General features: G+C 44.1%; 1 protein-coding gene across 6 annotated transcripts in view; it reads left to right on the forward strand.

Moving 5' to 3' along the window:
• CAMTA1 (calmodulin binding transcription activator 1) overlaps positions 1-26,794 on the forward strand; it is a 244,299-nt gene that overhangs the window by 161,863 nt on the left and 55,642 nt on the right. For all 6 annotated transcript variants that reach the window (XM_064730531.1, XM_064730528.1, XM_064730529.1 and 3 more), the window contains one exon: positions 25,953-26,106. In XM_064730531.1, coding sequence (XP_064586601.1) covers positions 25,953-26,106 — 154 coding nt within the window. The remainder of the gene's footprint in view (positions 1-25,952; positions 26,107-26,794) is intronic.

Genomic DNA, 26,794 nt, shown 5'->3' on the forward strand with positions numbered 1-26,794 from the left:
TTGGTAAATAATCTCCATTACACATTCCACATGTGCCAAACAACAGGGGTAGCAAGTAGAGATAAGAATTGTTTTCCTTTTTCTTTCTCTGAGCTTTCTCAGTGCCTTCTTGCATGAAGAAGAGTGACCTCCATCTAGGGAATAACATGCAGTGGCTCCAATTATTTCAGAAGGCTGAAGAAATGCTTTATTAAGCTATACTATATTACACTAATACTATATTATAACTGTACTAAAGAAAAACCTGTGACCCTTTCTGACAGTCCCAACTCAGCTTTTACCCAATTGGTCAGTCAGCCCAAAAAACCATCAACAGAGTCCAGTTAACAAATCCCTTTTAGTAAACAATCTCCAGGTGTTTCCAGCCCTTGGGTTAAAGGCATAAATGTGTACAGATGAATTTGTGCAGCTTCCCCATGAGTGAATCCCAGTGCCAATGGGAAGACACTGGTGACAGTGCTGTCCTGAGTTGTACAGAGGTCACCACGTGTTGAGTGCTGACAAATCTGCCCCAGTTGCAGCTCAGAGCTCAAGTTTGAAGCCAAAGCCCTTTATGGTATTGCTCAGAGCACAAATCCAGTTCTGCTGGCTCCTGTAAGACGCTGTGGGACAGAGCTGCCTCTCGTGGGGGATGCCCTGAGAGCAGGGCAGTGCTGGGATGGAGCAGGAGGCTCCCAGTGGTGCCAGTGCCACCTCTCACCTGTCCCCTGCAGGTCTGGTGGGCAGAGCTGCAGTGCTGGTGCTTTGGGAAGGCCCTTCCCAAGGTGTCCCCTGCCCCACTGGAGGCTCCTCATGGCATCCCCTCCCTTGCAACACCTCGGTGTTTAAAGAGGGAGTGTGAGGCTGCCCTGATTAAAATTTAATGAGGCTTGGTATTATTGAAGGCCCTTTAGTGTCATTTCTGCACTCATTGGCAAATAAATACATCAGCTGGCAGCATGGGGGTGAGTCCTGTCCCTGCCAGCTGCCTGTGTGGCTGCAGGGCTGCTTCTGCTGGGGATGATGGGCTGAGGAGAGAGCAGCTCGGGGCAAGGTGGGCAGCTGGGAGCCTGTTCATTTTCTCTCCAGCAGCTGCTGCAGCAGTGGTTCCCTTTTATTTGTTATTTGCATACTTTAGCCATTGGAATTGAATTTGTGCCCATTAAAACTAAATTGGTGCTGCCTGGAATTTTAAATAGACTCTGGCAGAGCAGCCCATTAACTCTATTGGAGCAGGTTCTGCAGATGCCTCCTCCACAGGCACATGATATAACTGGGAACCACTGCAAAATGTGGAATTTTTTTTGCATGTTCCCAGGGATAATTGGAGTGCTGATATTAGAGTCAGTGTATTAACATTTTGAAAGTCATCAGCATGGCTCAGAGCTGGGTTTAACTTGCTCTGCTTCAACAAAAGGTGTGGTGCAAACTTCTCACCAAATCATTTTGCAATTCTTTGGGCTTAATACTGTCTTAGTGCCATGACCCCTGTGCCCCTGGCTCCTTGTGGGAGCCTCTGGCTCTGCTCTGGCACCTTTCAGGGTTGCTCTGCTCCATCCCTGGCAGATCCACTGGCACCTCTGATCACAGCCATTTCTTCCTCATCCTCCTGACAGCCCTTCTGCTCTCTGGGGTTCCCATTGGGGTGCCTAAAACTGCTCTGCCTTTGGTGTGGAGCCCTCTTGGCAGGGACCCCAGGAGCAGCCCTGGAGCTTTGCCTCCTCAAGGATTGCTTTGTGCTTTCCTCCCAGTCCTTATCCCCATTTCTGGGTCAGTCTCAGCCCTTTCCTGGAAGAAATTCAGGACCCAGGGCTGGCAGCATGGACTTTGTGTTGGACTTGTTATTAAAATAATCTCGGTTGTTTGCTATTCTCTAATGAGAAAAGAGAAATTACTCCTGAGCAAAATGGTGCATCTTGTTTACACACAGGGGAATTCAATTTAAAGCTTATATTTTGCAGGAAAAAAAAACCCCAACTTGTTCAACCAGCCAGAGATTCTAGAGCAGAGTTTACGAGACCAGGCTTGGTCCTAGTTCCAGCCAGGATCCTCAAATTCTGTTGAATTATGCATTGGATATCTTAAATGATTATGAAATAAGTGAATCACACTGGTGTTTTTCCAGTGTCAGGCCCTTCTCAGCAGTTTTTGCTCAGACACTTCCTGGGCATGGCTCCATCAGGCCCTTGGGTTCAGTTTATTTTGCTTGTCTGCACGCGTGGGTCTGTGCAGGATGAAACAGCCAAGAAAATTCTTCCTTGGAGCCCAGGGAGATGGGTCAGCACTGCACAGACACAGACATTTAGGTATTTTCCCTTCTGGAGCCACGTCTGTTCCTGGGGTATCCATGGAGGCTTTGGGGCCTTCCAGGCCAAGGGATTTTGCTGCAGACATATTTTTATGAAAAATCCTTTCTTTTGGATTTTTTCTTCTGAGAATCTGAGAGGCCTCAGGAGCAAAATGTAAACACTGATTGTCTGCTGCTGTGGAATGCAACAGGTGCATCTGTGATTGGTCTCACAGAGTTGTTTGTAATTAATGGTCAGTCACAGCCCAGCTGGCTCGGGCTCTCTGTCCGAGCCACAAACCTTTGTTATCATTCTTTGCTATTGTATTCTTAGCCAGCCTTCTGATGAAACATTTTCTTCAATTCTTTTAGTATAGTTTTAATGTAATATATATCATAAAATAATAAATCAACCCTTCTGAAACATGGAGTCAGATCCTCATCCCTTTCCCAATCCAAGAACCCCTGTGAACACCATCACAGGATTTCTCTCAAATGTGCCCCAGCAAGGTGGGATGACCCACCATGGCCTCAGTGACCAGTTTGCATCTCCTGGTCCTTGCTGATGTAATATAAACACCCCAGCACAGGCACTGCTCTGCAGTCAGTAAATTCAGCTCTGCTGAGCCCAGGCACGGCCTGGGGAGAGGCTGAGAAGCAGCACAGCAGCTCAGAGCAGCCCACAGCAAAATTTCTTCAGGAATTTGATATAAAGTGGCCAACCCGAGTCCTTTGTAATTGCTTTGAATCCAATTAATGCTGCCTGAGTAGATGTTAGGAATTATAAAGAGGAATCCAAGTCTGAGCTTGTCACCTAAACTACGATAATATTCCTTCAAAGGAGGCACATTTGCAAACATTATTAATTACCTGGGGAACAGCTCAGGGTTTCAACTGAATTAAGGGGGGAATGTATTTTTGTGATTTTGTGTTTGATTGAGAGCAAGAGATTACCTTACTCTGGAACAATGGAGCAGCTCTGTCACAGACCTGGCAGCAAAACACAGGGAATTAGTCTGCACCAAGTCCCCCGCCCCCAAAACCAATTTACTGGGAAGGACATTATGCCAGGAATTACCTGGGGCCAGAAGAGCTTTTAAAAGTGTTTAGCATGGGCTTCTCTAATCAGAAAAATCCAGGAGCACAGAGCTAAAATTCAGCTTTTTTTTTGTTTGTTTGTTTTCCATGAAGTGCTGCTTGGCTTTGAGGTGTGCTGGTGTGTTGTTCTCAGGGTGGGCTGTGGGTGCTATACTGGGATCCTCCAAAAAATCCCCAAAAATCAAATAAAAAAAAATTCAGGTGCTGACACAGGGCAGGAACCTGTTCTGAAGTGCCAGACTTTGTGCGTGATCACTGGAAATCTTTTATGGAAATGATCTACCCACACAAAAGTGTGAATTTGCATGTCATGTAGGCAAAACACAGCAGCCTTACTTGTACAGGAGTGCATGAGAGCTCGGTGGCAGCAGCCTGTGATTTCCCAAGGCACTGCTTGCCTGGTGCCCAGGCCTTGCTTTGCAGGGTAAATTTGAGTTTTAGGGACAGGAGGTTTTGGCCCCTCAGTTTGGGAAGGACTTTGGGATGCTCAGGCACATCCAGAGGAGGCAACGAGGCTGGAGAGGGGCTGGGAACACAAACCCTGTGAGGAACCACTGAGGGAGCTGGGGGTGGGATCCCTCTCCCTCTCCTCACAGAACCAGAGAACACAGATTGCTTTTGCTTTCCCTGTGCATGGAGTTAGTGATCTGGTTTAATTCCAGCTGAGAAACCAGGGCAAGGAATATACATCAACACTCTCCACGTTCTAAATCGCCACAATCAAGCTTAAATTCTTTTTATTCTTCACTGTAAACCTGTCCTGAAGTAGGTTAGTGGATCAGAGCAGCTCTGCTCTATATTATTTATAGGTTTCCTTTTGGTTCTTGCTGCTTGGCTGGATGCTGCTGGAGGACTCCATGTTCCAGCAGCCTTTCTCTTTGCTGCAGCTTTAAAACTTTCTATTTTTGTCTGTAGGAATCCCATCTCCCCAGCTCCCTTCTCTGCTAAATTCAGCACACTGGCAATGCTGAAACTCTTTCATGGCATGCTGTGCCAAGATCTGACTGAAGAGTGCTGCACTGTTCTGTTCTGCTTGTGTGTGAGCACAGGTAGTGCCCAGCACTGCTCGGGTGTTCCCTGCTGTGCTTCTGGGGCCAGTGTCCTTCAGGAAAGCTGCTGTCCAGTGGAAGGAAGATGCTTTGGCTGGATATTTCTTACCCCTCTGAGCCAGATAACCTCTGTTCAGGAGCATTTGCAGCAAAAGCAATCGTGGTCTTTGGCTGTGAGATTATTCAGCAGCCCAGCACAGGGCTGCCCTCCCACAGCCTGAGGCAGGAGACCTCAGCATTTTTACCAACTCTTGTAATTCAAACCCACTGAGAAAGTGAAGAGACTCTACACATCAGCTGAATGTGATAGGCAGGGTAGGGCTGCATAATTTATAGACCTGCATTTCTTTTTGATGAGATTTTTGAGTCTAAAAGCTCTGGGAAGGGAGTGCTATTTTTTATTGCATCTCTGAACTCAAATTATGTCAGATTTTGTGGGCACAGTCTGTGCTTGTTAAAATAAAAAAAAAAACCCACCAAAGTGCAGCCTCGGGTTGCTCTGGCTCATGAGCACTGCTGGTCCTGCTCCTTGCAGAGCTGCACCAGGCACTCCCAAGGATTAATTCCTCCATATCCAGAGGGAGCACAGGCATTCACAGCATGCCAGGGATTATCCCACATCGCCAGGTGCTGGTCCTGCTCAGCTGCAGGGTGTCTGGGTGGCCAGGGGCCAGTTGCTCCCTGCTGTGTACAGAATCACAGCATCCAACTGTGTGCTTTGAAATGATTTGGCTGGGATTGCCCGTGTGCTTGGTATCTCTCTGTCCCAGGCCCCTTTTTCATGTAGTGCATGATCTGCCTTGACTTTGGGCTGTGACAGCTTCTTGGAGCAGCCACCAGCACCTTCCTTCCAGGTGCTTGGTGGCCATGGCTGGTGCAGTGGTGTGACACTCATGAGATGTCCATTCCCCCCACTCTGTAACCTCTGAAAGGAAGGAAACTGGGGATCCCACTCTGCTGGGGTATTTTTTGAGACCCCATCGAAGGGAGGAATGATGAATCTGACTCCATGTTCTTAGAAGGCTAATTTATTATTTTATGATCTGTATTATATTAAGAATACTATACTAAACTGTACTAAAGAATAGAAAAAGGATACAGACAGAAGCCTAAAAGATACTAGAGGAAACTCGTGCCTCCTTCCAGAGTCCCAGCACAGCCTGAGCATGATTGGCCAATAAGTCAAAACAATTCACATGAAAACAATGAACAATCACCTGTTGGATAAATAATGTCCAAACACATTCCAAAGCAGCAAAACACAGGAGAAGCAAATCAGATAATTATTGTTTTCCTTTTTCTCTGAGGTTTCTCATCTTCCCAGGAGAAATTCTTGGGCAAAGGGATTTTTCAGAGAATGTGACAGTGACACTCTGCTGTTCTGCATGTCCCAGGTTGTTGTGTGGCAGGTGCAGGTACATTTTTTGCTCTGAGGAAACAGCAGCACATCATCCCAAGAATTTCATCACTGCAGAGCTGGGTGCCTGGTGTTGGAGTGCTGGAGGCTTTTGGAGCAAGGGCTCCCTTTCTGAGCTGATTATTCTGAGTGAATCATTGCAGGCAGTGCTGGCTGAGGTGGGAGAGGCTGATATTGCCAGCTGCACTGATTTGTAAGGATTTGGGAGACATACTGATAATTTCTGGAGATAAACCACTAGAAATAGGGAAAATGTTATAAAACTGTGGCCCAAGTTCCTCTTCCCTTATCTCTGTGTGAGTGTTGTCAAGAGTTTAAAATATATGTGTGATAAAGCAATTCCTGGAGCAGTTGCAGTGACAATGTGTCCTGAAAAGCATCTCCCATTTTGTTGGGAGTGGGAAGCCAGAAAAGCCATGCCACTGGGATAGAAATGTCACTGGGGTTGGTCAGACAGCTGTTGGAGCACAGGGTGCTCTGGATAATGAGCTAGCAGGAATCAAAACCTTTCATCATGTATATTTTTAATGGAGCTGGGAAACAGGGACAGAATAGGAAAGCTGATTCTGAGTCCTGCAGGCATTTAGGGGGTGGTTAAAATGTCATTAGAAGGAGTCATGGGTTGTCAGTGTTTCTCTTAATATGGAATTGAAGTCAAGAGCAAAAACTTGATATAAAAAAGTATATAAAAATAAAGATATATAATATCTATATAAAAATATATCATATCTATATAAAAAGATATATAATATATATATAAAAATATATATAAAAATAAAAAACAGAGGATAAGGATAAATAAAGAACTGGATAAAACAAGTGCAGCCTAATCCTGTGTCACAGCCTGAGATGCTGCAGGTGGTGCTGGATGGTTCTGCTCAACAGGGGCTGGGTGGGGAGAGATCACTCCTGGAAAGGTCCTGTTTAAAGGAAATAGAAAAGGTCAATATTAACAGACTAGGAGAAGACAAATGGCAGTGCTGTACAAATACTGTGTCAGATGAGGAATTGTTCCCAAAATTGTAGATAAGACAGTTCTGTCCTTTTTATCTGGTAGTACTGAATAAGAGGACAATGAATTTTGCTAAAGAGCAACACAAGTTAAATCTGATTTAAGGAAAGGAAATACAGTGACACTGCTGCAAGATGTCATTCCCTTCTCGAGTATGGTAAACTCAAAAATGGAATGCAAATGTGTGGATGGTGAGAGAATCCAGAGAAATAACAAGCAACCTTGTTAGGGGGATAGAAGGGACATCAAAACTTGGACCTTTCTGGGACTGCCTGCACTTGTGGGGCCCTTCACAGCTTTTTGTCATTGTTTGCTGTGTGACCTTCTTCCCTGCTGTGCCACAATGCTGGTTTGGCTCTGTAGATGAATTTCCTTCCTGTCTCAGCTCTAACCTGCTGCCACCCATCATTTCTACTTTGCTTGAGGTTCACCTGTCAGGCCCATGGCAGCCTTGATGTGGAGGGGCTGTCGCAGACATCTTTTATGGAAAATCCTTTCCTTGGGATTTTTTCCTCCTGAGAAGCTGAGAGGCCTCAGGAACAAAATGTAAACATTGATTATCTGCTGCTGTGGAATGCAACAGGTGCATCTGGGATTGGCTCTTGTTGCTGTTTTTAATTAATGGCCAATCACAGTCAGCTGGCTCGGACAGAGAGCAGAGCCACAAACATTTATCATCCTTTGCTATTCTATTCTTAGTTAGCCTTCTGATGAAATCCTTTCTCCTATTCTTCTGGTATAGTTTTAATATAATATATATAATAAAATAATAAATCAAGCCTTCTGAAACATGGAGTCAGATCCTCATCTCTTCCCCCATGGAGACCTGCCTGAGCTCCCTGCACTGAGCTGTGCACAGATAATCCAAGGCAGCAGCTGAAGATTCATCAGCAATGCTGGAATCCTGCCTGTGGTGCTGAGCAGGTGCTGTTTTGGGTCTGTGTGGGGTGGGACAGTGGCAGTGTGTCACAGTGCCAGGCTCTGCTCTGTGCTGGGGGTGCCCTCCCTCTGCTCTTCATATTCACCCTGTTAACAAATGGCATCCCTCATCATCAAAAATATTTTCCATAGGCCCTCTGGTGATGGCATGAGCAGTATCAGAAGTCATTAATTCTGAAATGTGGGCTCCAGGGGACACTTAGGGCAAATAAATCCTTAAACCTTTCCTTGTCAATGCCTCCCCTGTCAGGCAGGTGCTGAGCTGTCATTCAGCAGCCTGCAGCCTCCTCAACAAGCAGCTGCAGCATTCCTCCTCTGCATGTCCTGCTGAACCAAAAGGGCAGAAGAGTCCCTAAAAGAGTCCCTAAAACCCTCAACAAAGCTCTTTTTCCCCCTATATAAGTATTTCTTCAAAGGACTGTGCAAGGTTGCTGTCATTTATACTGCTTTAAACAAAAAGCATAACTGATGAGTTATGTGAGCAGTGGGGTTTTTTAAAAATTTATTTCTGCTGATGCGTTCTCTAAGGTATTTTAATGTAATTTGGGATTATTAGTGACCTCCAAGGTGTCACAGGGTTCAGGCTGCCTGGCTGAGCCTATTGCTCCGAGCAGCAGTTGGAGAAGGGCTTTCCCATCTGATGACTTTTGCTTATCAAGCAGGGAGGCAATACCTCATACTCAGTGAAAAGCCTAAATCTGGGCTGTGGAAAGGAATGAGTTCTTTCTGAAGTGCTTCAGTGCTGAGACACATCTAAATCAAGTTATTGGCGAGGGGTTGTTCTGTGCCATGGGGCAGGCAGCTCCTGTGAACGCTAACTGCGTGTGATGCCTGAGCCCAATACCCTTCAGAGCTGCTTAACAGCTTCTCTTTTCCATTTTGGTGATATCTTTCTAAATTATACATTAAACTTATCAGGCTGAGTAATGCATCACAGCTTCCCCGTGTCAGACTTAATGTTCCTTACTCAGCTGCAGCTTTGTGTTTGCCTTTCCCTTCCGTTTAACATCAGGCAAACCCTGGGTGCTCCTCTCCAAACAATCTGAGAGAGCATGAACTCATGGTGATGTCCTGGGATGTGGGTGCTTTGTTTTAGGTGGGGGTTTATAAATAAATAAAATTTATTTATATAAATATAGTTAAATATATTTATTTAAATAAATTTATATAAATATATTTAAATAAAATATGGTGAATAAATTAAAATAACACCAAACAATCTGAATGAGCATGAACTCATGCTGCTGTCCTGGGTGATGTGGGTGCTTTGCTGTAGCTGGGGTTTTATAAATAAATAAATAAAATTAAAATATAGTGAATAAATTAAAATAATACTAACAATCTGAGAGAGCATGAACTCATGCTGCTGTCCTGTGGGATGTGGATGCTTTGCTGTAGGTGGGGATTTATAAATAAATAAATTATAATATGGTGAATAAATTAAAATAACACTGACAATCTGAGCAAGCAGTGCACAGAAAGAGTTGTCAGAGTACTGAAGGTTGTAGGTGACAAGGGACTGACACTGTGGCTGTTGGGATTTTAGGTGCTACAGGAAAAACAAGTAATTTGCTCCTTTTCCTTGCCAATATGTCTGAAGACAGATAGTATTTGGTTAAGTGCAGCTCTGAAATGGAAACTCAAGCAATTTTCTTCCCGTGCCTTCTCAGATCATTGCACAGCAAGATGCAGCTAAGGAGGAAGGCTTGTCTCTTGGTTTTAAGTGCTCTGTGTTAATGCTGGTGTTTTCTGCAAAATTACCAGGCTTTGTTGCTGTAATTCTGTGCAAGGAGGAATTCCTATTTTTAGGGGTTTTTTTTCCTTGTGTTGTGGGCCATTTTATATTTATTCTATTGGCTGTTAGTGCCTCAGAAGGACTGAGTTCCTTCCATTTCCTTCCTGCCTCTCCCTTGAGCTCCCTCTGTACCAGCCCCTGTTTGAACCCTTTGGCCACATCAGACCCTTCAGATGCTGTGCAGGACTGCTGCTGTTTGAAGCAGCCCTTTTTTATTGTTCCATTTAATTTTATTCTGATGTATATATAAATAATTGGATGCCTTTAGTAGGCTGCAGCAATACTCCTGGGTCATATATCCACCAGTTTTCTCCTGGTTTTTTTTTTCCCCTCAGAAGTCAGGAGGCAGCTGTGGGAATCAGTGCTGCTCTTTTAATAAATGAAGTCACTCCAATGCCTGTAGCACCTGAGCAGGTTTTTCTGAACAGTGCAGCTTTTTCTATTTGTAACACACTTTCACCTTATTATGTTTACATTCTATAGCAAAACAATGTATGTTTTCAGCAGAATTAATCAGTATAATTATATGCTCTATCCAGTGTCAGGTGGAAGAACTGATTCAGGCTGGTGATTAGCCCTCTCAGCAGCAGTGGGGATGGAGAGCTAATCTGTGCTGAAAACTCTGATTTTGAAAGATGCCATTTATATTCTACTTACAAATTGAATATTTCCCCTGAACGCCCCCAACCAATTTGAATAGAAATGTATCTATACCTGGTGGCAGTGCACTGTGTTTGTTTTAAATTGCAGTTTTGCTTCTGTTTGCAGAGGCTGCCATTACTCAGGTCCTGAGTCTTTTTTAACAGGACCTCTTCCCATTTGCATTTGCCTGAAGTTGCACCAGATGAGCTGCAATTGTTTAATTCTGCATTGTCTTCATCTTCTCCTATCCCTAAAACAAAAATGAAGTCTTTAAATATTGTGTGTTTCTGTAATACTGATTTTGGACAGTGCAGCAAGAGCTCCTGCATGAGCTGTCTGTGTGTGGCTTGTTTCTATTTCCAAATAGAAAACTCCTTGACCCCTTCTAAAGTTCATGAGGCAGGTTCAAGGTTATTGCAAAAATGGAAGAGTTGTTATAATTTCAGCCTTTCAGAATAGGGAGCACTTTACAGACACAAAGCTTCAAGAGAGCTTTCATTTGCTGTTTCAGCCTTTTAGAAAGTACAATTATACAGGAAAGGAAGTTCCCGCATTGCAAAAAAGTTCAGATCAATTAAAACAATTTACTTTGTTGCTAATGATTCCAGACCATTGTAATTTATTGGTGAACAAGTGGCTTCAAAAGCATCTTCATTCAGTGAGTGCACAGAGGAAATGTTAATGGGTTCTTGGGTAAATTCGGTGTTGGTTTGGTCACAGACTCTCCCTGCAAACCTTTCTGTGTGAATTTGCCACACAGCCTGAGGAATTTCAGCTTTTAGAGGAATTTCTGATGGGTTTTTAGCATTCAGAGGAACACAGGTAATGGGGGTGGCTGGGCTGGCACAGCCAGAGTGGACAAGCAGTGTTAACAAGGTGAGGTTTGTCCCTTTCTGTGTGTTACACACCACTGGGTCTGTGCTGATGCTCAGCAATTACTGGGAACTTTCTATATTGGCCACAAATGTATTTTGCAGAACCTTTTGAATGTTCTTTCAAAATGGACCTTTTTTAAGCAGAGCTTAACAGTGTTAAAAAACAGGACTCGGTGCTGTTTTTGTCAGGGTCTCACTTATCCTGTGGACAAGTTTGCTGCAGCTTCAATTTGCCTGCTTGGAAAATTGGCTGTCACATGCCAGGGACAGCCAGATCTGTCAAGCTCCACACAGTTTTCCTTTATTAGCTCTATTGGGTTTATTGCTTTTCGTATGCTCTGAGGGATGATGGTTGTTTAGTGACAAGAACCTGAAAAATCATTCAAGTTGACAACGCTTTTTAGATTTCATTTTTTCCTTGTGTCTCTATCTATAAAACAGAATGACTTGAGGACATGCTGAACATTGTGGGGAGTTTGCTCTGTTGCTGGGAACATGCCTTCAAGCTCTGGGCTGTTGTTACCATCCCCACATCAGCCAAACTGCAGGTTGGGCATTTTACCATTTCACCTGTCCGGCTGCAGCTTCTGGACTTTGGATTTCAGCAAACAGGCTCTGATCTCCTTAGGCTTGATGGTTGCTCCAATCATTTCCAAATTGTGTGAGCAAGTTGGGATGAAAGATTTTTGTGATGTTTTCCAGTTTCTTGCAGTACTGAGCCTGCTGAAACGTTTCTGACATAACACCAAAACATCAGGAAACCTGGAGAAGAGAGCATTCCAAACAGTGGGATGGAGGATCTGCTGTGGCTGGGTGTTTCTGCCTAAAGAGGGGGATGCTGCATTCCTCAGAGAGCGCTCTCCCAGCACAGCATCAAAGGCAGGCTCTGCAGGGAATCCCTGTGTTCACCCACGCTGGTTTTGTTGCTGTCAGCTCATTACACATTCCCTTACAGGTTTTTAGTGCTCCCTGGTGTGGTAGGCAGACAGCACAGAGCGAGTGAGGTACCTGCTCCTCAGGGGGCCCAGCAGGACGTGGTGTCCCTTGTGCTCTCACATCTCAGCATCTCAGTGCCCTGGGGTGGGCAGGGCTGCTCCAGTGCCAGGGTTTGGGAACACGGTGGAGGAAGGTGATATTATATTATATTATATTATATTATATTATATTATATTATATTATATTATATTATATTATATTATATTATATTATATTATATTATATTATATTATATTATATTATATATTATATCGTATCATACTTAGAGTCTATCCTATCTCAGGAAGAAATGATTCAAACCCTCATCTCCAACTCCCAAAGCTGGTGTTTTTAACTAAAAATACTTCCTGACCCTTCCACTAAATATAATATAATATAATATAATATAATATAATATAATATAATATAATATAATATAATATAATATAATATAATGTAATATAATATAATGTAATATAATGTAATATAATGTAATATAATGTAATATAAATATTATAATTTTCTCACTATATAATATAAATTTTCTTATTTTATTATAAAATATAAATTTCTTATATAATATAGTATAGATGTCATTCTATTCTATTATCACTATATTATATTGTATTATATTATTGCTATATTATATTACATAAATATTATATTATATTACATAAATACTATACTATAAAAGAATACTATACTAAAACTATACTAAGAAAAAGAAAGGATACAGACAGAAGGCTTAACAAGAATGGCAGTGCTGAAGCCACTTCACTGGGCTCCTGGCAGACACAGTGAGAGTGTCCAGCCCTGCACAGAGCACCTGCACCTTCTGAGAGTGAGGAGCAATAACGTGGGGAATCCTGGTGCCTTCAATTCCTGCTCTAGCTGACGTTTCCTCGCTCCCTGCAGCTGTGGCAGGTGATGGAAATGCCTCTGATGGCAACAGAAATGTTCCTGATGAAGGGGAGAAGGCAGCTGCAGCTCCTGTGTCTGTGCCAAGATGAAAATCTTCATCGCTGAGTGGTTTGCAAAGGCACAACTGCAGTGACCTCAGATGATGCTGCTGCTGAGTGAGCACCAGCTCTCCATCCCAGCAGTATCAGAGAGCAGCAATCTGTGCCTGGATGGTGCTCACTCATCTCCAGCAACAAACAGGAGGCACCTGGGCAGGGTCTGTGACTCAGACAGGCTTTGCTGGGGGAATAAAAGGCAGAAAACCTCAGTGGGATGTGTACAAAGGCTAAAATGTGGGTGGGCATGTAAGACTCTCAATATTCTGCTCAGAACCAGCCCTACCAGCAGCCATGTGTGGCACACTTAACAACAGCCCCTCAGATCAGTTCTCATGCTGTCTGATGAAGTTCAGATCTGAGAGGTCCAAGCTGAAAAACAAAACCTGCTCTGTGCTTTGTTTGAAGGACAGCAAAAAAAGGGTCTCCATTCCTCTTCCATGTTCTGTGCAGACAGAAAAAAAAGGAAAAAGCAGCAAATTAGAAAATGCCCAGAGCTCTCTTGAGCCTGCATAGTGCAGAGTGTTGCTGTTTCTGGGGTTTCAAGGACTCTTGTCATGAGCTGTTCATTGCTCGGTGTTACCTCTCTCTCAGATGCTCCTTGAGATGCATTGATGCCTCAGCTCAGAAACCTCTTTGATCTGTGCTTACTTTGCTGAGCATTTACCAACTTAAAAGTGCCCGTGTTAAACTTTAATATTCCCATGTCTGGCACTGGATGTTCCAACTACTGCTGCTTTTTTGGGATGTCTCAGAAGATACCAGTGTGTGTAGCTGGGTCAAGTAGCTGATGGGTGAAATGAGCAGTGACTGGCTGTGTGTAATAGTCTGCATCTGTTAGTGAAATTCAGAAGCTTTCCTGCCTTTTTGTATTTTGTGAGGCATGCAGTGTCATAGGAGTTGTGTGTCACTGTCATATTTTCTGAAAAATCCCTTTGCCAGGATTTCTTCTCCTGGGAAGTTGAGAAGCCTCAGAGAGAAATGTAAACAATAATTATCTGATTGCTTCTCCTGTGTTTGCTGCTTTGGAATGTGGTTTGGACATTGTTTACCCACAGGGAATGTTTGATTGGCTTCTTGTGAATTGTTTTTACTTAATAACCAATCACCATCAGCTGTGTCAGACTCTGAGGAGTCAGTCACCAGCTTTCATTATCATTCTTTTTAAGTCTTCTGTCTGTATCCTTTCTTTTTCTTAGCATAGTTTTAGTATAGTATTCTTTAATATCGTATCATATCATAAAATAATAAATCAGTCTTCTGAGAACATGGAGTCAGATTCCTCATCTCTCATCTCATCCTGGGGACCTCACAAACACTATAACAGTTGTGTGTTCTTTTCTCTTGCTGATGTGAATGTACACCACAGGCAGCAGCCCTTAGTATGTAAAATATCTCAGCTTCATAGTCACATCTGGCAAGCAGACTTAAAAAAAAAAAGGGGGAGGGAATTTCTGCATTAATTTCTGCATTTAACAGCAACTGCATTGCTATTTGTTGTATTCTTCAGAAGGCACTGCCAAAACTTCAGTCTTTTTCTTGGGGCATACTGTGAAATAAAAAGGTGAGGGAGACTCTCCAGGAGAGATGCAGCCATGGAGTTACCAAAGAAATTGATAACTCTTGTGTGCCCCATCTCCAAATGCTCACCTGATAAATTTGTGCTCACTACTTAAAAATCTAATTGGATGAAGAGTTGGCATCTGTCAGCAGCTCAGCCTGAGCCCAAGGGCTAAACAAAGCTCACCTTTGTCTGTTTAAATGACACAGCTTTGGAGGTTATCAGGGCACTGTGTGTGCCAGGCTGCTCTGTGCAGTGAATCTGAGGCTGATGGATTGGGTGAAGGGCAGTTTGCTTTGCTGCAGCAACTCCTGCTCATCCCTGATAACATCTCCCTCAGCAGCCAGGTCCTTGCTCTGCCTTGGCACTTCGAGGCAGGATGGGCTCACAGTCCAATTTACCATTCTGTGCTCTTAGTTTGTGAAAGAGACCTGATCTGGGGCAAAAAGGAGCCAGGAAGGAATGAGTGCCCCTCCCTGGAGTTCACAGCTGTGCTGGCACTGACCAGAGCTGTTTGTGCACCCTGGGAGTGCTCCTGTGCTTGCTCTCACATAGTGAAACAGAAACAAAATCCATTTGTCAGATCTCCCCAGGAGAAACCTGAATGCCTGCACAGCCAGACAGGAGTCAGAGTCCTTGGAAAGGTCTGATAAGGAGATAATTCCACTCTTATCAGCAGGTCAGAGCAGCCCCTCTGAGCCACACAGCAGCACTGTTGGGGTCACATTTCCTTTTAAGATTCCCAGGCATCCACATGGGAGTCTCCAGATGGATGTGGAGGATGCCCAGAGAGCTGGGCTGGCTCCCAGCCTGCAGCAGGAGTGCTGAGATGCTAATCCCTGTTTGTTAATCCCATTGGATGCTGAGTGGTAGAGGAAAAGAAAGAAGGTTGTCTAATAATCTCTTCCTTACAGTTCAGAAGAAATTCAAATCTGATACTCCCTTTTTGCTGTAGGATTTGATGTCTCCTGTTTGAAGTGCTGGCTGCTGTGGATCCCTTTGAGGACAGCATGGCTAGGGAATCACAGCCAGCAGCTGTAGGGAGAAAGGAGAGAGCCCTGTCCTTGATGTGGCACTTTGGGGTGTCCCTGGGACCTGCCCATCTCTTCTCTGGACACAGCCCCATGGTGCTGAGTGTCACAGACATCTTTTACGAAAAATCCTTTCCTTAGGATTTTTTCCTCCTGAGAAGCTGAGAGGCCTCAGGAACAAAATGTAAACAATGGTTATCTGCTGCTGTGGAATGCAACAGGTGCATCTGTGATTGGTTTCATGTGGTTGTTTCTAATTAATGGCCAATCACAGTCAGCTGGCTCAGAAAGAGAGCCCAAGCCACAAACCTTTGTTATCATTCTTTCTTTTTCTATTCTTAGCTAGCCCTCTGATGAGAACCTTTTCTTCTGTTCTTCTGGTATAATTTTAATGTAATATATATCATAAAATATAAAATCAGCCTTCTGAAACATGGAGTCAGATCCTCGTCTCTTCCCTCAGCATAAGACCCCTGTGAACACCGTCACAGCTGAGCTTTTATGCATCTTTTGTTTGGACCCTGCACTTTGTGAGCTCTCATATGCAATGCAAAATTAAAGCTGGACTCCAAAAGGAGAATTTTGGATTCCCTGGCACTGGGGTTACTCATGTCTGGAAGGGTTATCCTGGCACAACAAAACCTTCAGTGAATAACCTGAGTGCTGTGGAGCAGTGTCAGAAGGGTTTTGCCATAGGAACAAACGTGTTGCAAGACTATCAAAGGCAACATTATGAAAGTGTTTTGAAGGTTATTGATGTTATTCCTCTGGGAATTGTATTACCAGTCACTGATATCAAAAGTAACAAATTTATAGAAGCTATGAATGATAGAGGCCTCAGAGCAAGAGCAAAGAATAGAAATAAAAAGGACTTGTTGGCTTACCATGTACTGTATAGGCTGCATGGAACATTAAATAGCATTTATCTGCTGTTCCTTCAGGCAGGGATCAGGCTCACAGGTGCCTCCTTGCCAGCTCCTATCCCTGCTCTGTGTCTGTGCAGGTGCAGGGAGAGGGCTCAGGGCTGCAGCCCCTGGGATGGAGCTGGAGCTGCCATCACCTTCCTGCACTGTAAGAGCCAAAATCAGGGATGTGGGACTCCAGGGGCTCTCCAAAATGCAGTTTATTGTATCCAAGGTGTTACAGCAGTCCAGGGTCGTGGGTGACAGAGCTGTGCCCACAGCTGTCAGCTCCAGCTGCAGGCAGGCCTGGAGACCCTTTGGTTTAGGTCACAATGCATTATATACTTTTCTTTTGGTTACAATGCATTATATACTTTTCTTTGCTGAGCATTTTAGTACAGTAGAACCAACCTATACCTTAATTTTTATCTACAGTCTATCATAACTACTGTAATTACCATATTCATGTTACTATTCTCCAATCACTGCAAGTTAGTACATTACAGTTTAAGCCAGAAGTTGTTTTTCAGTTTTCTTGCAGTGGAAAATTCTGAGACCTTTTTTCTACTTGCCACATTGGCAGGCTTGTTTGCCTGTGCTTCTTTCTGATTCTTGTTTGGGGTGAGTTTATCCTTTGCTCTAAGCCATAAAAACCCCTTCTAACTAACACACCCTTTGCCTCCTTGGTTATCCAGCAAGACTGGCTCAGCAATTATTTTATATCAAAACTTGCTTCCGTCTCTATTCCTTCATCAGACCCTACATTTAAAAATCTTTCTGCTAAACATACATATCTGTGAGACTTTCTTGTCAAACTTTGATCCTTCCCAGCTCAGCACTGCACAGAGCTTCCTTCTGGTGGGATGTGTGGGGCTGGGAGGCTCTGGCACCCTGGCAAATGCTGCTCTGCTGCCTTGAGCAGTTGGGCCAACTCTTGGACACATCCTCAGTCCTCTTCCAAATGATTTTAAATCATTTTTATATGTACAAAAGTAGTTTGGAGCTTGGTGAAGCTTTAGGAGCAGTGCTGAAGGACAGAATGTCTCTGCAGGGAAAGCTTATCATGAGCTCTCAGTTCATTCTCCTGGGCTTTTCTTGTTTGGTATTTGGAAATGTCAGCTTTCTATTTCTTGGTCCACCTACAACAATACCAATTAAAAAAGTAAGAAGTGGTGCATCTGCAGGTGCCTGTAGAACTGCTCTTAATTCACAGAAATGCATTAATATTTAACAGATAATAGTGTTATTGAGGCAAGCTAGGCCATCAGCTTGAGAGAAAAACTTGCACCCTCTTCATTCCAACTAGAATTGGAAGCATTCTGTTGATAGAAACTTTGAAAGCACTTGGTGAATGTCAGTGGAGCTTTGAAATTAAAATTTCTTCTTATTTCAGATCAACTATTATTGTATCTCTGGCTTGGGTGAGCTGGGAAAGGGCAGAAGCCACTTGGGGCATGATTTATAATGCTGGCATTTCTGGCCAGTGATGGGGATGGAAGTGTTCTGAGCTGAGCTCTGCCTGGGCTCGTTTGAAATGCAATGACAGAATTCCCATGTAAAGGTTGCAATAAAAAACAGAAAGAGGGAGAAGAGATTTTGTACTTCAGAATGAAAAAAAAATAAAGAGTCCTCACAAATGTCAGCTGAGGGATCTTTGGCTCACACTTCTGGGGAAAAACAGTCCAAATGCAGTAGCAAATCTTTCCAGAGCAGCAGCCTGCAAAGAGAGCAGCACTGTTACAGCATTTGCAGTACCTCAATATTTACATTTGTGCCTGTGATTTGTTGGGACTTTGCCTGTGTGTGCATGGGCAGCATGATTCCAAACATGATTTCAAACTACTCCTGCAGCTGCAGGGCAGAACTCTGCTCCACATCTGCATTTTGGTGCCTGGGAGGTTCCTCACTGGTGCTTTATTGGCAATCAAAGCCTTTTCTTTGTGTGACTCTAAAAAAAGCCATGTTTTGCTGTTAAATTGAGTAATCCTGATGTATAAATTGAGCTGTATCTGCTGGGAAATTTTTTGAGATATTTTGAAAATGAAAAGCACAATTCAGGTGTAGGACACTGAAATACCTTACAGTGTTGATATTCTTCTGTGCACCACTTTCCTTGCAGGAGAAATTCCACTGGAATTGGTTTTTTTCTGGAAATGGTTGCAGTATACAGGTTTAACATAGGAAAACACAGAGGCACTGTGCAAAGTAAGTCTTTAAAGGTGGAGAGCTGGAGTAGCAGAATTTATTCAGTATAGCAAGAGATGTGTGTGCTAGAATAAGCCTCATTTGTCAGGAAGAGTATCTCAGAGGAATTCAAACCAAAGAAACCTTTGCTTTGCCCTCAGTGCTATTGTTTGAAAATCCTCAAGGCTTTTGCAGAATGAATTGTAAAACTGCAGAAAGCAAGTGACAGGGAGGAGGAGGAGGAGATGCCTTGGTGATTTCCACAGCAATTCTGTCTCCCTGTAGAGGCACTGGGTGCTGCATGCAGTTTTAGTATATCATTATAATATAATATACCGATATATGATATTACATTATATTATATTATATTATATTATATTATATTATATTATATTATATTATATTATATTATATTATATTATATTATATTATATTATATTATATTATATTATATTATATTATATTATATTATATTATATTATATTATATTATATTATATTATATTATATTATATTATATCAGCCTTCTGAGAACTTGGAGTCAGTTTTTATCTCTCACCTTATCCCGACGACCTTCACAACCCACACCACTTTCCCATGAAATCACTTCCATGATTTTGTGGGAATCATGGTCTCTGGGCAATAAGCAATAAGCAGGACAGGAGATTTCCCTGCTGCATCCCCATCCCTGGGACCTCTGTGTCAGCAGCAAAGCTCCCTGCATGCTCCCTGATAAACAAATGCAGTCCCAGCTCATGGCAGAATTATCTTGTCCCTGTCAGCTGCCTGTGTAAGTTAAAGCTTCCAGCTGGGAGAGGTGACACAGATGAAAAGAAATTTCCATTGTCCAGAAGAATAATACCTGTGTGAGAAAGAGAAGTGCCTTTTGTTTTATTTTGCTGCACGTTTCTGGTTGTGTAGCATCATCTTCCTGTTACACCTTTTACTAGCACTAGAGGTATTGCTCTGAAAGATAAAAAACATCTCAGAAATCAATTTCTTTAGGAACTTTGGAGGCCAGGAATTACTGCTTGTTATTTCTCTGTGTCTTTCAAAGTGTACTTTAAGTAAACGTGATCCTCAGGAGTATTTAGAGGCAGCTCTTTCTATATAAAATATCATCAAATGTATCACATTTGAGGATGTATTAGTGAGTGTTTGGTGTTTGTTCTATATTAAGACTCTCTCCCTTTTCTGCTCATGCTATTTAAATGCTGCCTGCTCTGTGTACTGTGCCCTTACCAAGGTTTTGAGGAGGAACTGGGGAACAGGTTATAAAGTATACAGCCAGATGAAATCTTGATTCTCTTTAAAACAATTACAGGAAATCTCGTAATCTCAAAATAATTGTTTGTTTTCCAAGCCTTTCAATACTTGCAGTACATGGAGCTGTATTGTCCTGTAGCCAGTCTCTTGTCTCAAAAATTGTTGAACTTAAACAAAAACTCAAAATAATTTGGGCTGAAAAATTAGGAAAGTGACTCTGTGTTGGATCTGTGGGCTGGCTGACACAGAGTCATTTTCCCAGTTTTTTGAGACAAGCATTGTATTATAGGGTATAAATCCTGAGATCCCAGCCATGGCTGGGATGTGGGGATGGAGGGGATGGCCCAAAGCTCCTGTACCCAGGCAAGGACAGTGACAAGTGGCACAAGGTCCTGAGTGAGTGTCTGTCAGGATTTAACTCCATTTAAACGCACACATGCACCAATGTCTCCCTGCCTGGCTGACCCCAAGCATCTTCTCCTCCTGAGGAAGGACCAGGAGGTCCAGCAGCTCTTTTGTCAGCTGGATCCATGGGGGACAAGGTTAATTCAAGGTGCTGTGCTGTCTAAAAGGGATTTTCCAGCAGAAGCAGTCCTGCTCTGCAGCACAACAACTCCTTTTGTGTCTGGCTCTGGGGTCCCACTCTTCCCTGTGCTCCAGTGCTCCAGCTCAGGTGCCAGGGCTGTGCAATGTCTCTGGTAATTGGCTCGTTCTCCCTAATTAAACATGCCCAGCTCTAGATAAATTAAGGCAGGAGGTTGTGTGCTCAAAGGCAGTGGATTTTTTTTTTTGTTTTCACAGTTAGTATGGAAGATTAATATATTCTAAGGCATCAGCCACCAGGTTGCCTTCCATAGCATGACCTCAATTAGAAATTAGTTCAAGGATAAAGAAATTGCTGGGATTCAAACCAATAATGTGCCCAAAGCTAGCATTTGGTCTCTGAAAAAATTCCATTACTTCAGTGTCTGTGTTTTGTATTTGTGCCTTTTTCTTCAGGTATCTCAGACTCTGCTCTCAAACCTTTGAAAATCCAGAGAAAACCATCCAGAAAGACATTGCTATAAATAGCAGAAGATTCTGTCATCCATGTGTCTGGGAATAGTTTCATTCACTGGTTTGATTTTTAGATAACACAGATGATACACAGGCACTCCCAGCGCCTGTCCCTGAGTTACCTGTGGGTACCAAAGCATCATGTAATGGTAGCCCCTCAAAACCACAGAAACATCTTTATTGGCTTTTTTGGGACCTCTTTATATTAGGTTTTTTTGGAGGGTAATAACCTGTCAAATATTAATCCAAATATCAATATTAATAGTCGCCCCACAGCAATGGATGTGAATTATCTTCCCAGAAAACTGAGATTACCTTTTCAGCCTTTTGGATTGTTTGAGAAACACAAAGTAAACCTCATGAACGAATAGCTGCCAAAAAAGAAAAAACCTGTTATAATTTTGGGGGTGAGCAGGGAGGGAGTGGGGCACAGGAGCTGCCTGTCCATCCCACTGTCACACTCCATTCCTTCCATTCTGCTTTGTGGTGTAGCCATGGATGGTTTCACCACCTGTGGGGCTTCACAGCTTTGACACAACAGAACTGACACAAATATCCAGAGCCAGCCAGGGCAAGTGGCTGCATTTGGGGGTAATTCCTTGGCTGAGATTAAATTCACTGATCTCTTCACACCTAAGGATGATTTACTTCCTTTCATCCTTCCAGCAGGGAGTAAAAATGCAAAACTTTCAGCTCAGAGGTATTTTTCCAAAGAAAATTATCTTCAGCTGTGGTCATCGGTGATTTGGGAGCCCCTGCCAGTGAGATTTTGCCTTGAGCTGATTGCCTTGGCTGAGCAACTGAAGAGCAGCTGGAAGCTGGCCAGAAATGGCTTTTGATTTTTGCTTGTAAAAGAAAAATAGAGGAAGAGAACCGAACCAGCATGCTTTGGTAAGGCAGAAGGTTTTTGTGATTATTCTCCCTGAGAAGGGAGACTTCCCCTTGGAGGGGACTCTGGGAAGTGAGGAAGAAGCAAAAGGTGGTTGCTGAAATGAGAGTTTCCCCTGTGGTGGAACTCTGCAGGACCTGACCATTCCTTCACCCCAGCACTGGCCAGCCCTGTGCTGGCTGCCCACTGTCCCCCACCTGCTGGAACTGTTCCAGTTTGGTGTTTCTGCTCCTGGGGAAAATCAGGCTGGTGGAACAAACCATCCCTGTTTTACTCAGATAATTTCCATGGTGTGTGGTGGCAGCAGAGGAGGCTGCCAGGCTGCTCCAGCCACTGGGATGGAGGGCTGCAGCACCATTACTGCCATTATCACTTTCTGGATAATGTGTACACACACTTTCACCATCACAAAGTTTTTCTCCTTCATTTTTCACGAGAACTGGCATTAGATTAATGGTTAAGCCATGGCAGAAATGTAACGCCATGCCAGTCTGATTTATTGACCACTTAGTGCTGATGAAGCTTCAAACAAGAGTCAGACAGATGTTGCAGTTGCATTTTTCTTCATCAAAACCAACGACTTGTTGTGTTTAACCACTTGTGGCACCATCTCCTGCGGAGGCAGCAGTGGAGGCAGTTCCTGTGCCACTCTGAGGAGGCAGAAGGAGCCAAGGAGCTTTGTCCAGGTCAGGGACAGATGGCAGCACCTTCAGCTTGGGTTTGGGGGAAGCAAAGCAACTCTGCTGAGGCTGCAGGCACTGGGATGATGGGCAGGATTTGACTGGGATGATTTCCAGCAGGAATATTTCCCGAGCCATCTGCAGCCCAATGCAGGACTCCCCTCATTCCCCTCTGCCACCCCACTGAATGGTTTCTGCCCTGGTGTCCACTCTCCTGATGCCTTTCACATATAGAAGTTATATTTATATTTTGTTCTTTCACATCTCTCTTGCTCTCCTGGTAGGTCATCACAAATAGTGATTTGCTGCTGATTATGAGTTTTTCTAAAACATATGCATGCTGCTCATTTGTGTCAAAACATTTCAGTTCACCAAGTAGATTGGCATTCATGAGATTTGTCATTCTGAGGTCAGCTTTTAGATGCAGGCATAAGGAACAAACCTGCTTGGTTTGTGCTTGTTTTATATGCTTTTATGTTTAAAAAGTATAAATTCCAGTGAAGTCCACTGCTGAGGTGCACTTGCCTGTGCTGCACTGAAGGCAGGAGGCCCCATAATCCTGACCTGCTTGGTGACAAACCAGCACTGTCAGGCTGGGAAAAATACAGCTTACCTGAGAGAAGGCAGAAGCACCTGCAGAGCTGCCACATCACCCACTGCTGTGTCCTTGCTCCCTTCTCTGAAACCTCCCTGGAGCAAGAGGTGTATTTACATGAAATCTCTGAAGCATATTACTTTTTATTACTTCATCATCTAGATCACTAATGATGTTAAATTAGCTGATGGAGACTATTTGGGTGTATGGGTGATCATTTTTACTATCTGAACCTCTTGTGAGTTATGCAAGAGAACTGTGATGTTTCAGACATCCCCTTTGTAGGATGAGAGGTTGTGATGATTTTCTGTGTCCTCTGTCTGGGGCAGATGTGCCTGTGAAAAAGAAGGTTTTGAACATTTCACAATTGGACACAAAAGGTCCAGTTGTTTGTCTCAGAAGATGTCTTGGTTTGAAAAGACAGGTGTCTGCTTAGGAAGGCAGGAGCCTCTCTTGAAATGGAAAATGTAAATCTCTTCTTTCTGATTTATTTTAATTTTGACATTAAGGGGCTCTCAGGCAAAGATGTGGGAGCAGGAAATAACAGTTTTTTATTAGGAAAAATAAAAATAAAAGTGCAGTAATGCAAAATAACACTGAGAGAGTCAGAATAGAGCTGCCCCCTGTGTGTCAGGGCGGTGTCCCAGCCCCATCCCATGGGGGCTCAGCCCTCCTGCAGTGCCAGCTGTGGTTCTGCTGGAGCAGGGATCCTGCACAAGGGGGGAGTTTTCCTCTGCAGCTCCAAGAGTGCTGTAGATGGCCCTGATCTTCCTCTGGGAATGCAGTGGGAAAGGCTGTTGGTGTTTTTCCAACCCTCAGATTGGATCCAGGTAGGAATGCTTGGCTCCTCCCCTGGGCGGAGCATCTCCCCATGGGATGCTGGGATTGGATCAGCCATGCAGGGACACTCAGTGGCCACTCAGAGATCTCCTGTTGGGAGATGGGTTGTGGAAGGGATAAATAAAAACTGACAGATGGCAATAGAACACACACCCCTGGCCACATCCTGCATTTACAGCCTAAGGCAGAATAATCCTGGGAATAGAAGAGCCAACAGTTTGCTTCTCTTTGGCACTTCCCAAGACCACTCTGAAATATATTCTTAGCTGTTCCTTACAAGGTTTCTTTGCCTTTTCCTGTGCAGTACAGCTCTTTTAGCACTGGCTGCAAGAATTTGATACTACTTTCTCACAGAATCTTCACTAAGAATCCCCTGCTTGCAGTTCTATCCATAGAGGGAGAAAATGCAAGTTCCTGCTTGCATATTTTCCTAACCTAAGGAAATTTCTCCTAAGCTCTTTTGAGCTTGTCCTCCAGACAGAGGGATGTATCTGGTTACAGAGGGGGTTACAGAGGGGCTGCTCTGCTTTTCATCTTGCTGTGCACCAGTGGCCTCCCCACTGCCAGTCCCTTCTTGGCCAGCCTGGAGGAGCTGGGAGCCATGAGCAGCCCCCCAGTCCTGGGGATGTGCAGATGCTCCCTGTGGGTGCAGGGTGCACAAGAGGGGTCATGGTCACCCCACACACCCCCTGCCCCTGCCCTGGGCTGCTCTGGGTGCAGCTCCAGCGTGCTGGGGTTCAGTGCTGTGCTTTGCCCACCAGAATTCCCTCCCCAGCTCTCCTTGGTGAAGGTGTCCCTGTCCTGCTCCAGCTCTCCCCTGGTTTCATGAGCAAGTGCTCCCATCAGCACAACCTGTGCAATTGGATGATGGGTTGTGTTCCCACTCCCCCTTGGAACAGGGCTCTAACAGCATTAATGAAACATTACAGTTTTAATTACACCATTATCCTATTTATTTTTATAAATAATTCCAAAGCAGTCATTAAAGTTTGCGAACTTAGGAGTAAATGACTTAGGGGAAAGAAATCATCTCCTCAATCTTGTTATTATCTATTGAACAATCTCCCTGGGACGCTGGTGGGGAACTGGCAGGGTTGTTGCTGCTGCTGCTGTTAAGATGATTCATTTACTCACAGGGTGGAGACAGAGCTCAGCTCCTGCTCCAGGTGTGGTGGGACAAGCAGTGCAGTGTGCCAGGGCAGGGTCTGTCCTATGGGGAGAGGGGAGTGGGGTCAGCTCTGGGATCACCCTGCAGGAACCAGCACCTCCATCCTCCTGCAGCTGTCCTGCCTGCCAAGGGCTTTTCCAGCCCCAATCCTCTGCAGTTTGCAAACATCTTCAAAAAGACAAGGAAGGAATTACAGGCTTGTCTGTGAAGAGCCATGTTTGGGGTGCTCTGTGATACTCATTGTAAGCCTCCTCTGCCCTTCCCTCCTGTCACTGTATGGAGAGTGTGGCTGTTCCTCATGTTCTCAGGTGACTCTCTGTATACTAAAAAAAAATGATGTGGTCCAGAACTGATGGAAGCATTGTCTCAAACCAGCAAAAGGTTCTTTAAACCACAGCATATTACCTTGTGTTCATTGTCAGTGATGTTCATAGGAATGAATATTGCAGGTATTTGGTGTTGCAAGGATTGGAAAAGAGGTTCATGCTGAACACATCAGTGGAGCAGGAGAGTTGCAAGCACCTCAGGATGAGGGAAACCATGTGCAAACTGTGACCCACTCCTCTTTTAAAGAACAGCTCCTATCTTTACAATCTGGGCTCTGCTCATGATGTTTGCTGTCTGAGTTTTCATTAGGAAGTTAAATGCAGAGAGTTCTGGCCCCAGGAACATAACCCTTGCTGTGCTGTCCCTGCAGAACCCAGACATTGTGTTGGTGCACTACCTGAACGTGCCGGCCATCGAGGACTGCGGCAAACCCTGCGGGCCCATCCTCTGCTCCATCAACACCGACAAGAAGGAATGGGCAAAGTGGACAAAAGAGGAGCTCATCGGGCAGCTCAAACCCATGTGTGAGTATCTGGGGCTGCTTTTGCTCCTTTACTGTGTGTTTAGAGTCTCTCACATCCTGTGAAGGAGTCATTTGTCCATCCAGCTCAGCTTGTATCTGCACACACTTTCTGTCCAATATTTAACACTCCTGGGATGCATGGTATGAGAGCTGTCCCCAAAGAAGTCTCCTTGGCACACTGGGGGAAAATTGTACCCATGTTCTTGCATGTTCTAGGGCTGTTTGTAGGCACCTGCTCACTTGCAGAGGTTCTGGCAGGTGGATTCCCCCAGGGGCACTCCCTGTTTGGGTGCTCATTGTCAGGGCACAGTGGGCTGCTGTAGCTTGCAGGTGGCCCCATGGAGCTGTGTGTTGGACTGAGCATCATTTCCTAGAGTTTTGCAGCCTAAAGAGAAGGTGTGCAGAGTGACAGGGAGGTTTGCCCTCAGACAGGCAGTTCTTTGAACCCCTCTGCATCTGCCTTGGTGTGTAATATTTTCCTTTGCATCACAGTTATATTGTGTGTCTTCCCCTGGAGAGCACATTCCGATGTGCACACGAATATCTTTTTGCAATGAAAGAAAAATTAGACATAAAGAGAGCTTGTAACCAAGAGAAAATTAGCTGCAAAAGCCACAATACCAAATGTGAGTCAACAAATACCAGGTCTGCTTCTGTTCCTGCCCTCTGCCCCTGCCTGGATGCTGGTG

The sequence above is a fragment of the Zonotrichia leucophrys genome, chromosome 21, assembly GCF_028769735.1.
Source record: "Zonotrichia leucophrys gambelii isolate GWCS_2022_RI chromosome 21, RI_Zleu_2.0, whole genome shotgun sequence".
Classification (NCBI taxonomy): domain Eukaryota; kingdom Metazoa; phylum Chordata; class Aves; order Passeriformes; family Passerellidae; genus Zonotrichia; species Zonotrichia leucophrys.